The 12,975-nt window shown below is 41.9% G+C and overlaps 2 protein-coding genes across 2 annotated transcripts; one reads left to right on the top strand and one right to left on the bottom strand.

Annotated features, from left to right (window-relative positions):
• Positions 1–240: 240 nt before the first annotated feature.
• On the top strand, positions 241–3,507 carry aagab (alpha and gamma adaptin binding protein). Its single transcript, XM_053427085.1, has 10 exons — positions 241–434; positions 722–912; positions 1,005–1,101; positions 1,205–1,294; positions 1,470–1,553; positions 1,749–1,828; positions 1,998–2,094; positions 2,246–2,350; positions 2,535–2,584; positions 2,956–3,507. The coding sequence occupies exons 1-10, from the start codon at positions 341–343 to the stop codon at positions 3,025–3,027; spliced, it is 960 nt and encodes a 319-aa protein (XP_053283060.1). The 5' UTR covers positions 241–340; the 3' UTR covers positions 3,028–3,507.
• Positions 3,508–4,094: 587 nt separating this feature from the next.
• On the bottom strand, positions 4,095–12,763 carry smad3b (SMAD family member 3b). The gene is made up of 9 exons (XM_053427084.1): positions 12,347–12,763; positions 8,697–8,890; positions 8,439–8,573; positions 8,235–8,309; positions 8,101–8,151; positions 7,005–7,217; positions 6,750–6,887; positions 6,474–6,618; positions 4,095–5,752 (listed from the first exon to the last, which is right to left on the bottom strand). The coding sequence occupies exons 1-9, from the start codon at positions 12,547–12,549 to the stop codon at positions 5,629–5,631; spliced, it is 1,278 nt and encodes a 425-aa protein (XP_053283059.1). The 5' UTR covers positions 12,550–12,763; the 3' UTR covers positions 4,095–5,628.
• Between the last annotated feature and the right edge of the window lie 212 nt (positions 12,764–12,975).

Raw genomic sequence — 12,975 nt, 5'->3', positions numbered from 1 at the left:
ATTATTTATTTAATGAAGCTTTAGGAAGAGATACTGCTCTGCCTGAAAGACCAAACTCAGGGATTATTTATTGTCCTCACTGTAAGCACACAGCGTCAACTTCAATATCGCTATGAGCAAAAATTGCACATATTGATTATACTATATATGTTCATATATTTATAGAAGTAATCGGCTCGATTGAAAATAGTTTTTTAAATACAACTGAGATCTGTGAAATGCTGCACCGGAAGTGACCGGCGCAGCGGCTCGGTCAGAGTTGAAAGGTTGTCAAAGTTGAGCTAACGTAGCGCTAAGCTAACACCAGGGGGAGAAGCTCGTCTTCACATATCTTTTTAAAATGTCGGACACGGAGGAAACCACGGAGATGACCGTTCCCTGCGTGCTCCTCACCAGCTGTGACAGTGGGTTCAAAGAGGAGGAGCTGATAACACGTACGTTTAGCATGGACATGTAGGATTTGGTCAGAGAGGCTAACGTCAAACAAAGCTAACGCGCCTAGCTTGCATGGCACTAGTAATACAGGTTATTATCTCGTTTGCCTGGGGTTGTCAAGCTAGTGGGTCAAGTCAGTAACTCTTGTGCAAGTGGCGATGCTAAGGCTTTTAAACGAGGTTAAGTAAACCTCGTTTCTGCAGCTAGCATGTTTAGCAGCGCAGCCGGACCTAGCGTCTCTTGTTGTTTTGGGTCATTTGATAGAAGAAATGTGTGTTTTCCTCAGAGATCCTCAGCTCGAAGGCTCTACCGGAGCCGACCAAGCGAGAGGACACGGTGACCTGGTATCCGTGGGAAATCAACAACAAATATTACACAGCAGACGTCAGGCTATGTGTCGTGCCCAGCACTTTCCAGATGTCATCAGAGATCGCCCAGTCCACCCAGGCTTTCATCGCTTATTTTGACAGTAAAGCGGTACGTGACCTAAATATTAGGTCTTGTTTTTAATATATAGGAAGTAAATTGACTGAAATCTAATGTGTATCGTGTCTGCATTGTGTTTACAGAAGGATGGTTTGGAAAAACTCCATCCCTGGATATCAGTCGTGGAGGATCTTAATCCGGAAGTGCTCATCCTGGTGTGTGACAGAGTTTGTGAAACAGGTTCGTTCTGCAGCACTTTGTGGTGACTTGTGATTACAAGAGGGCACCAGAATGCACAATTTCAGGTTGTTATATGGCATTAAAAGTGATATTCATATTGCAGGGGTCAGCAAACATGAAGCACAGCAGTGGTGTTTGGCTCATGCCTTTGAGCTGGTGGAGCTCAATCCACAGGAGCTGCCGGATGAAGATGGTGAGCAAAAATCACAAACGCCATTTTCAGAAATTACCTCTGGAGGGTGTCTGCAGAATCAGAGTTCAGTGCATGTCTGAAAACCGCTAATGACGATGTAGACATGTTTTCATTCATCGTGGTTTGTAAAAAATGTTGATGTTGACATTTACACGGTCTTTGTTTCTTTCATCAGATGACTTTCCAGAATCAACTGGAGTGAAGAGAATTGTTCAAGCTCTCAATGCAAACGTGTGGTCCAGTATGGAGATGAAGGATGGTGAGATTAAGTCCCCAGTAGAGTGTGGATAACCGACTTAAGCTTGTCGGATCGAGATGGGTTCTGACGGGCTGGGGCTGGGTTCAGACATAGATTTTGAAATGATAGACGGGTTCGGTCATGTCATCTTACTATTCAGTTTAACTGTGTATGCTTTTTGTATCGCGTGTAACAGTTGATCTCTCTGTCTAACAGAGCACAACCAGGGGTTTGGTCTGATGAGCAGTTTGGTTGCCTCCAGACACAACAACCCACGCACCTGCCAAGATACAGCAGTGAGGAGCTTTTCTCTTTAACCATTTAAATTTATTTTGATTGAAGTTCCCCTTTGTAATCCTCTTTAATCTGTCCTCACTCACTTGATACATAAATACATTCATTTCCACTTAAATGTTGTAATCTGTCAGCTTTCAAGCAGGCATCCTAACCTCTTATCTGTGACAGTCCTCCAGCTTGCCAGAAGAGGGCACAGTAGTTACTGAGGCCAACCATACAGAAGAGAGGAGCACAGGCACAGTCACACAAGGGCAGACAGTAGTCGGTAAGTGAATGGCTCAGGATGGAATCTGTTTTCAACATTTACTTATTTTCTTCCTCAAAACCTTTTGGTAATCCTGCTGTCACATTTAATTTAATGTTTTTTTCCCAAATGTGAATATCTTGATCATTTTCACTTGTGTTGATTTTCTCAGACGAATTGACTGATTTGGACATTCAGGAACTCGCTAATCTGACATCTGGAGATGCAGATGTGGATAACTTTGAACGTCTCTTTACCAAATTAAAAGAGATGAAAGGTAACGGGAGAATGAAAAACAAACACGCAATATTGTCGAGAAACGTTTCATAGCCTGTGTTTTTACTTTTAAAACATACAATCAAAAAGTGTAGAGATATATATTTCATTGTTTACATGGAGATCAAATGTTTGCACAGCTGATGCCATTCATGTTGACTTGCTCTGTGAATTTCAACCTACAGATAAAGCTTCTTCGTTACCTCATGAGCAGAGGAAGGTTCATGCAGAGAAGGTGAGACACTGTGCAACATGCTCCCCACAAAACATCAAGCATGATCATTCTTCTAGTGTTTTATTGTAGATGCATGTTTAGATATACTGAATGTTTCAAAATAATGTTATGGTATTACCATAGAATTGTTTGGATGAGTGTGTTACAAACTGATAATTAACTTTGTGTAGGACACACTTGCTTGCCTCTATAATCATTTTTTTTAACCTACAACACAGCCTAATACGCTGTCGTGCAAACCACTCATTCAATGTTAAACATTTACCACTTGGCAACATTTCTGTCGAAATCCTTAATCAACTCAATCAAATTGTGTAAGCAAACGTGTGAATGCAAAATTTAATTTATATTACACTAAATTTTATTCGCAGGTGGCAAAAGCGTTTTGGACGGCCATCGGTGGAGATGAGATAGATGGATCGTCATCGGGTGAGGAAAGCTAAAAAAAAAAAAGAAGCTTCCAGAGACTAATCTCCAGATCCTCCTCCTTTCTTGGGACTTCCACATGATCCAGCGTCCTTTCACCTGCTTCTTGCACTTGGAAAGTGGAGATGCTTACAGATGGTACTGTAGGCATAGTCATGTTTAGAACCCTTGGATTACTCAAATGAAATGATTTCATTACTGGTGTAAAAGTGAGAAGCAGATGGAAATTGATAATAGGGAGACAAAGCCAGTGAGTGGCCACGACCCTCAGTCATATTTCCTGGGTCCTGTCACTTTATCTTAAGCCCTGAGTTGAACGTGAACACATGATGGTGTTACATAGGGGGAAAAAAACATCAAATTAAAGTATGTGGGCTTTGATTTATGTATTTGTTCTTTGGGTGCAGTTGTCACATATATTTTGAAGTGACATAATGTGCCTTAGAAGAGTGGTAATGCACATTCTGTTGACTCAACATAAAGACTTGTGATTTTAATTTTGTTTGTGCTCTTTAGTGGGTGTGTGGCTCATTTATTGTGAAGACAAGACTAGCATACTACAAAAGTGCATACAGCTCAAGTCAATCTTATGAAGAACTACAATGGCACTCAGTAGAGCACATACAGGTCTTAAATCCTAACAGTCCACTTATAAAACCACATTTAAATTAACTAGATTTTGATTTGGCTCTGCACCAGATTACACACACTCAATATAAATGTTGAAATACGCCCTAACTCGCACTGTTTAAGAAAGTGGAAAAGATCCTGGATACGCACCAAAACTTAAAGGCTTCTCTCCTGACCCATGAAGCATCTTTCCACAAAGTTCCATGGTTATTCATCCAGTAGTTTGTATATGATCAATGAAAACAACCCTGGCAAAGGTAAATATTGTTGCAAGATGTGAGTACCTGGAGAAGCAAGAATGATTGACACATCACACTTTCCAACAAGATGACTCCAAAAAGCCTCAAGGGCTGAATCTTAGTTTCTCCGACGGTAGCATTCATTACAGTAAAGTGATATTGGATTTAAATTAATGTGTGGATGTTGTTTCCCCAGTCACTGAATCAGCAAGCCATTTGCTTTTAATTCAATTTTTTTACCCAGTTGCAATTTATTAAATTTTCACAGATAACAAAACAATCGTCAATTGACAACAAATATTAGACTACATGAAATAAACATGTACATAAGACTTCGAACAGAAAACCACCAACTGCAAACATCAAGGAACAGAAGTACTGATACGGATCTAGCAACTACCTAATGCATTGCAGTACAAAGTATTTCAGTTTAGCACCATGTAACGTTTTTAATGGATAACACGGTGTCCCAGTCTTATGCACTGTAAGTAAATGCAGGGCTAGCTCGGTGGCTTCATAGACAATGACAGCGAGCATATGACATGCCTTATACTGTAGCAATGTACATGTAATATACAGTATTTACTGGACAAGTTAAATTACCACTGGAACTAAAGCTTTACACTGATCAACACATTAAACTTGAAGTGCATCATTTACTCACAAGGAGCATAGTGTACTAGTTGCTAACGGAAGGTTAAAAAACCAGCGTGGAAGAACCACAGCCACGGTTCATGCTACTAAGTACTGTTCACACTGAACTCACACCTAAATGCATTCAGTCCACTATGATCACTCTTACTTTGTGTCATTAAGAAACAACAGTAAGAGCTGGTACAGTAATCCTTTGTGTTAGAAAAGCCTGCGTTAAAGGCGGCTAAGTTTTTGGGTCATTCAAAAGTCTTGTGTTTGTGAATCTACTCATGCCAGAGGTCAGTCAGGTCCACAGCTTCAAGCAACGCATGACCACAAGAAATCACAAGCTATAAATATCTATGTACAATTATATCGAGGCAATAATAAAAATATATTCCCATGCAGGACAATATGCAAAAATAACTTATAAAATGTCTCTTTCACTGAGCAAAATAGTTTTCATACAAGGGTTCTCATCAAGAAACAATGGTGCTAATGTCTATATTTTGTTAAAAATAGATAAAATACCAATTAAATTATCATTCCAATAATTAATGTTTTCATTAATACAGATAAATCAATATGGGCAAAGTACCTTGTACTTAAAATATTAATTATATATATTCTATTTAGTCCCTAAACAGAATAACTTTTTTCAAGTTAAAGCATTTTGATAAATAATCCTCCTGATTCAGTGTTAACACAAGTGGTTCTGACACCAGTCATGGCAGCTTGTTCTCAATTTCAGCTAATTCATAGAATCAAAAATGAAACATGTAGATGATGACATTTCAATCCCCTGTATAAAAGATTGACCAAGCACACACATTATTTCTTAATGAACAATGAGTAAAATTAGGGTATTCTTTTGAATCCTACAGCAAATACCCTGGTTCCCTGTTGAACACATGAAATCAAAACAATGTCGTGGCTCAATGGAAACACTAGATGGTTCTAAGGAAAGTGCTATGCTGTACATGTGCGGTGAAAGGTTCTAGACAAGGGAGGTGAGATATTTGAAGAATGGCGTCTCTTTCATTATCGTCAGTGAAGGATACTTGAGTTTGCCTATGTGGTTTGTTTTTAAGTGAGTTGGGGGACAGGGGGCCACTCCTATGACACACTGGAGCAGTGGATGCTGGGAGAGCCCATCTGTGTGAGGACCTTGTCCAGCCACTGCAAAGGACCGTTGAGATGCAGCTCTATCCAACAGGGGGTGCTGGTCACCGTCTGCCGCCTGCAGGGAAGATGAGGAGAGGTAATGTGGTTTGTTTTCAAGCTTCAACTCATGGTACCATACAAATTCAAATGACTACGAGTCATCTCAGTCTTCATATAACATCAATGCAGTCAATGCAAAGATACAGTCCACTTTTTTAAGTTGAATTCGCACAAACCGTGAAGCCAAATCTACCGGCTCTTCTAATTCATTCAAGTTTCTACCAGAGCTGTTTTTCTCCGAGGTGTTTGGTGCCACAAATTGAACCCCCACTCCTCATAGTCCAGTGGGAGTCCCCTCGCAAAGGTTGTCTGAAATGAGTTCACCCTTCCCATGTCCCCCATATCACTGCATGCCTGCTGCATTCTTCCACCGTTACTCATCCCTCTCTTACACACTCACAGCTGCACCCTCCCCCATCACCCTCTTTTTCATTTACAAGTCTGCAACCGTCTGTGAGGAAGCCCCCCCCCCTCATCCTTCTTTTTATACCCTGATCATACCTATCAAGCCCTCGCATGTTTTCTTATTAAGTTTGAGTGTTCAGCTTAATCAAACTTCTGAGTCCTGAAGTGTTATGCTACCATTGTCCGCAGTACAAGTTTGTCATTAAGTAAATAACATAAATAAATAACAATAATTGTTCAATAAAGATACCTTAAAAATAATTAGATGTAACAAATATAATTATAGATATCCATTATTCAGCAGCTTAATTTTGTATAGATATTTTATTTACCTGTACTCAGCTCCCCAACCTTTGACAAAACTCATGCGAATGGTGCACATCCTTGTGAGCTGGTAGACAGCCTCGAAGCCCTGATTGACGGACTGTGCGAGCAGCGCAGCAAACTCCTGGTTGTTGAAGATCTTCAGGTTGCAGCCTGACAGACAAAAGATTCATTATTAGGGTCATTAGCACTGAGAAGCACGTGGATCTTCGGGTCACAGGGTCATAAGAACTGATTTATGCTCTGGTCACGTCACGGGTTTGTACACATCTTCTCCTACTAACCTGGAGGGATTTTGCAGACAGTGGCCGGATGCCAGCTGTAGCGCTGGTTGCAGTTGGGGCTCTGGACAAAGATGGCACTGTCACTGAGACACTCTGCAAACACCTCGCCCCCGATGTAGTACAGCCTCACGCCCCGCCCTGGAAGGGGAGGAGCAAAGATTGTAGCTCAGAAACCACCTGATTATGTCAAGTGCAGATTTAAAATGCAGATTTGATCAAATCTTATGCTATACTCGTTTGAAATCAAATGGCCACCTATGTGTCTGCGTGTGAGCTCTACTGCTGAGTTGCGGTTGACGTTGGACAACAAGCCCAGACAGAAGCGCTCCGAGTTGGAGGGGTCTGTGAATCCATCTACTGTGAGGGAGGGCTGGGAGGCATGGAAGGTTTCTCCTACACGCTGGTTCAGCTCGTAGTAGGAGATGGAACACCAGAAGGCAGATTCACAGTACGTCACGGGTTGTAAGTCTGTGTGAACAGCGGGTGAGAGGGGAGAGAGAGAGATAAATGTACAAAGCAAGCTTCAGTAGGAGCCATGAAAAAAACTCTTCATGGGAACAGGTAAAGTGCTTTGTGGTCAAACAACCATTTGACTGGGAAGATGTACACTGCTGATAAAGTTCCCTTTGATTTCTCTTCAATGATTCTTTCCCACGACCCTCACGGCCCCAGTCAGGAAGGGCTAAGACATGACACGCGTGTATATTTTTTTTAAACAGTGACCTGCCTGTGGCTTTGAACATGGATAAAATAACCAGGCAACAGGATGTTACTGTTATTGCATTATCACTAACTGTCTGTAGTTGGCCTTTCCACAGATGAGGACGGACCTGGACAAAGACTCCATTCATACCATACTTTCTCTGTTACTGCCCCGAGGCCCTCACAGAAGGAGTCCACGTCTCCTGTATATTACTGGTCTGTCCCTCACCCACATAAACACTCGCTAAAAGATGTTGGTTTACTTCAAGAGAAGCGTTTGATCACCCTATCATGAAAGAACACTCCAGACCACTGTTGGCCCTAGAGATATCAATAACTGTTATTCAACCAATAGGTAACGTTGATTTGACAGACATGATATATATAAAATAGTCAATATATAGAAAATCTGATCTCACATATGACAATGAATTAATTAACATTATCAATAATATTTGCCTTTAATGTTTTGTTTATGCCTGGGTTATATATCTTTGTTGAAAATTCATCTCGTTAAAAAACCCAAGACATGTTATAACCACACTACTTTACACAGCAGAGAGGATGAATGGATGTGATTTCAGTTGAACTTATGACTGCACATAATGAATTTTATGCTCTGTAAGTGAAGCTCACTGCCTTTGCTTACCAAGAGTACTGTTTGCGGGTGACACAGGATTGGGAGACATGCTGGGTGAACCTGAAATAGAGCAGGAATACAGGACTGGGTCATGATCTTAATGAGGCATAATTAGAACAGTATGAAGTGGAATTGTGTCTCACTGGTTTCCATGCTGTGGTTGAGCTGGTGATCATTGGTCTCTCCATCCTCACTTAGATACCCAGGGGGGGGAGTTTCTGTGAAAAGCATTAGCAGACTTGATGAATACTATATTTTTTGGTAGAGAATAAAAAGGACAAAATCAATCAATGATAATATTTAAAGTTGTTTTCTGCCTTCAGAATGAGAGGCTTAGTTTTTCTCACCAGGAATATAGTTACTCCGGGGCTCAATGCCAGCGGGAAAGTTGGTGTTCTCAGGAATAGATGGACTGTAGTCATCCAGTGGTGGGAACACTGCGGGGATGTCTGTATGCCGTGGTACAAGGACAGGAGGCAAAACTACACATACACACACACACAGATAAATTCATTAAAAAAGACAAGCTTGTTTCTGTAGACCTCTGTCAAAAGTGTTATTTTGAAAACGGTAATTTGGATCACGTAGCAATTAACTGCACTCACTTGGCGTCTCCACCCTCTGGTAGTGATAGGGGTTGACGCACACTTCGTCCTTCTTGGTGTGGAAGGCAAATTCACAGTGGTCGACGGCTCTCAACTCATGGTGGGACTGCAGATCGGGCCAGCGCCACAAGCGGCAGTAGATCACGTGGGGAAGACCTTTTCTGTGGGAGACCTGGAGACGCCCATCTAAAGATCTGAGAGATCCCATCAAAAGAAACATGATACATGCGGATTAGATGGAACCACTTTGAGTTGCTTTTCTTTAATTTATGCTGAAACAATGTCTTTGAAGTACAGGATAAAATGTAAAAACAATTTATTACCTTGTTCTACATAAATCCACATTACCAGGTGGGCAGAACACCAAAGCATTTCACTAACGTCAGACCAGTTCATTTTTTCCAATACACAACTTTAATATACATTTTTTTTTTCATTGACTGTATTTACATAGGTGTGAAAGAGGCTCTTCTCTGCCAACCATTCCCTCAGTTCTTCCCACACAGCAACACCAGTCAGGGAAACATCAGCTGTCTGACGTGATGATGTTCTACTATAAACCCGTGACTGCATAAAGAGACAGCTGTGAGCAAAAAGTGATGAAAACTCATACTAACAGTAATTATGTACCTTTGAAGTGTAGGACCATGTGTATGTTGCCATGAAAATCAAATGACTAAAAAGGGAAAAGAAGGGCTGTAACAGATCCTTGATCTGTCGGTTAACATTGACTCCACAGTGGTGACAGGTTTTTTCCACTTGAACTCGCCAACAGTTCAGCTCATTGTTAAACTGTCAGACAAGAAACATATGGTTCTCATTCTTTACCACGGCCGGGCCTCCCGTGAAGTATGTCAGAGGGGGACTTGGGTTCAAGGAAAACAAGTTATAGCTCGCTGGGCACTAGTTTTAAGGTGACCGGCAATATATCTTATTAATGTTGTTAAATTAAAGCAAAGTACTATAATTTCCAATAAACAGTTCAGTTGACAATAAACCAGATAATTCCAGGCAACATTAGCATTAGGTCCTCCAGGGAATTGAAGAACAAAGCGATCCACTCTCTGTCTAGCTCAAAATCATTCAGATAAAGCATTTGTAGGTGCTTAACTAAACTGAGATGGACACTGTTACCATGAAGTTTGATTTAGAGATTAGCATGTTTTTTTTGTTTATACTTTGTTATATATGTATAAACATATATAGTGATTTAAACTAAACTACAGTAGGAGGCAACATTGTGTTACCTCAGAAAACGGTCAGGCAATCAGAAGACACAAAACACCTTGCTCTAGTGAAGAGAGTAAAAACGTGTATGAGAGGAGATACAGGACTTTATTAAGGTGGTTCTGGGTACTTTAAACCACAAATGTACCATTTTATGGATATCAAAACTACATATAAGACAACAGAAAGGTGTAAATATGGGACCAAGGGTCACCCCAAAAGAGATGATCCAGCACTGCCTCCTGCATCGAGGGTGTGTTTGTTGGGGCAGCTGAGGTCAGCACTGCCATGCCTCTGTCGAGAGACAGGCCTGGGCCTTGTCCTGTCACCCCTGATTTGTCACTCTGACATGATGACCACTCTGCCACACTGCTGGACTGAGGCAACCCTCTTATCCAACAGACGATACAACAACTGTACAGCTTCCAGCCGGTGATTCACCGCCATCCCATCACCAACCCTTCACCTTATCATAACAAAATCCTGAGAGGGAGAGAAACCACTGTCTGTTGAGGAGTTTCACTGCTCACTGCAGGAGCAACAACAAGAAACACTTTTGATGATGTTACACAAGCAAATAAGTGTGTATTGCCCACTACCTCCATGCCTCCTAACCCTATATTTATGTTAAGAATGATTTATTTCTGTCATTTTTGTCTCTCATTATTATCTGCCACCTCTATACTGACTAGTTAGGTATTAAAAAGCAAAAGCCCTCCAGTTATTATTAATTTCTTCTGAACCAACAAACATTTCATTCTGTCTGCAAGTTGCGTACCACAGATAATAAGAGGCAATAATAAAAAGTCTGAGCCTATTGCTGTGTCTGTCAAAATAAACACATGTACCATGTTTCACCAAACAAATCAAAAACACTAAGTTTATTGTGAGGGTATATACAATCTCCACATACTACAGAGGACCAGACAATTGATCTGCTCTTGAAGCTACCACAATGGAGATGTATTAATCCATAATAATTTCCTGTTGGCGTCAGTCCACTCTAAGTTCAAGCATCTCCGGCCTGCATTTACCACTTTGAAACGCTGACACACTGAGATTGAACCACAATCCAAAGAGTGGCCCACACCCTCCCTAAAGCCTGGAGCACATTCCCAAGAACAGAGAAGGTTTCCACCCGTGCTCTGACTTCTCTACACACTATGATCGCCACTCCTAGTTTTATTGATCATGCGAGCAAAGTGCTGAAATATATGTATATAAAAAAAAAAATTCAAGGATGAACTCCAACTAGAAAGTTACTGGTGGGTTTATTTGAACTCCCTCAACACTGCCTCCTACCAGCGGGGCCAGTGTTTGCTTGTTTCACTTCATATAAGAACAAAGATCAGAGAGACACAGAAATCTATATTCAAACAGGAAGAAGGGAGAGAGTGACTGTGCCAATTCCAAAAATAGTTGACAATGTAGAAATACAGTCTACGCCATGTTGTTATGTCTCTGTTTGTTGTTCCTGGCTGAGTTTTGTGCAAACAGTATCCACTTTTATTTACGGTTAAATTTTTCACATCAGGCCAGGGCATCACGTGGAAATACAGATTTGACATTTGCTGAGTTAATAAAGATTGAAAAAGGGAGTCCAGTGAATGTACTAATTAAAACTGTATAATAGTTATCAATCCATCACCATGTTGTGACTCATTCAAACCTCTTCGAAAACAAAACCTGCCCTCATGTGTTCAGACTGACTTCAGACAGATGGGTATCTAACACGGGGAGTACCACGCTGAACACTTTGCCACAGTCCACACACTCCAGACTAAACATCCTCTGTGAGTCAGCCCTTCTCCTCCAGCACATCACACGTGTGAACTGTGGACACACTTGTCTGTGCAGCACAACGTGTCCCACAAACCTGCAGCCTGGACACTTTCAGAGACACTCCATCACATTCACTCCACAACAGGGACATTCTGGGAATCCTCCTGCTGCACAACTAACGCCGGAGTGTGACATAACACAATCCAATGTGTGTGATCGTGGGTCTTTGTGCAGCACATTTGGCGAACACGCACACAAACGTGACATTTACTCGTGCATCGGTATTTCAGACTGACAAAATGACCACTGGCTGTCGCCTTCTTCCCAAACAGAACGAGCTTGTTCTGCAGAACTAGCGGGCTAACTTTGCATTGAAGCGCTAATGCTAGCTCTAGCTCCTCTGTAGGACTGTTTGCACTGTAGCAGCTAAAGCTAACGATCGGTGCGAAGAAAAAAAAAAGAATGCAATTATATATATATTTTTTCTTCTCATCAATCACGTCGGTAGCTAACCTTTTCGAGACAACGTGAACTCGTTCCAGCGCAAAACTACTCAAGCTAACTACCCAGCTAATCGGCTAATGCTAGCTGTCATTAGCGCTAGCGTGGCTAACTCCACTAGCGCTAGCTGTGTGTGTTACCTGGGTATGATGATGCACTTGGTGTTGACGTTCTGTGTGGTGATGGTTTTCTCCAGCTCCTCCAGCTGCCCGGTCTTCTTCAGCTTCTTCACCAGACTTTTCACCGCCTTCTCGCACCATTTCTCCTCCTGTCCGTTCTGCTCCCCTTTCTTCCAGCCCAGGAGCCGCTTCACGATCGGAGGCGTGAACGGTAATATGGACATCTTTTAAATTACAACACAACCAGTGACAGTGCTCCGGTCTGATTCCACCGCCCAGCGTTGACAATAATGAGCTTGTTGCTGTTTGCTAGTTAGCTTAGCTCGCTGTACTTCCAGAGCAGCAGCCTCGGTCGCTGCCGGGGGCTCAGCAGCGGCAGCAGCGGCTCGAGTCGCAGGTTCACTCCGCTCAAGTGGTGTGTCTGTCGGAGTGGAGCAGTTCCTCCAGCCGCCTGTCAGTCCCCTCCCCCTGGTCCCCAGTCAGCTGGTCTGTTCTCCACCTGGATCAAGTGTTTCCTCCACACATGCAGCTGAGATCTACTTTTCTACTTGTTACAGGAACACCACTAAATAACACGTGACACTGGGAAGTGAAGAAAAGCCTCATTCAGTTTGTAAGTCAAGATAAGAAATCCCTTCTTAATGGGACAG

The sequence above is a fragment of the Pleuronectes platessa genome, chromosome 7 (genome assembly GCF_947347685.1).
Source record: "Pleuronectes platessa chromosome 7, fPlePla1.1, whole genome shotgun sequence".
NCBI lineage: Eukaryota > Metazoa > Chordata > Actinopteri > Pleuronectiformes > Pleuronectidae > Pleuronectes > Pleuronectes platessa.
The sequence above is the reverse complement of the archived record's forward strand: the minus strand, read 5'-3'. Positions and strand labels throughout refer to the sequence as shown.

Excerpts from the sequence above, each read along its gene's own strand:
- aagab (XM_053427085.1), top strand. The coding sequence starts at position 341 with ATGTCGGACACGGAGGAAACCACGGAGATGACCGTTCCCTGCGTGCTC. Across the intron at positions 913-1,004 it reads CTTATTTTGACAGTAAAGCG|AAGGATGGTTTGGAAAAACT; the intron begins GTACGTGACCTA and ends TTGTGTTTACAG. Across the intron at positions 2,351-2,534 it reads CAAATTAAAAGAGATGAAAG|ATAAAGCTTCTTCGTTACCT; the intron begins GTAACGGGAGAA and ends TTCAACCTACAG.
- smad3b (XM_053427084.1), bottom strand. The coding sequence starts at position 12,549 with ATGTCCATATTACCGTTCACGCCTCCGATCGTGAAGCGGCTCCTGGGC. Across the intron at positions 8,574-8,696 it reads CCAGAGGGTGGAGACGCCAA|TTTTGCCTCCTGTCCTTGTA; the intron begins GTGAGTGCAGTT and ends GTGTATGTGTAG. Across the intron at positions 6,619-6,749 it reads TGTCTGCAAAATCCCTCCAG|GCTGCAACCTGAAGATCTTC; the intron begins GTTAGTAGGAGA and ends TTTGTCTGTCAG.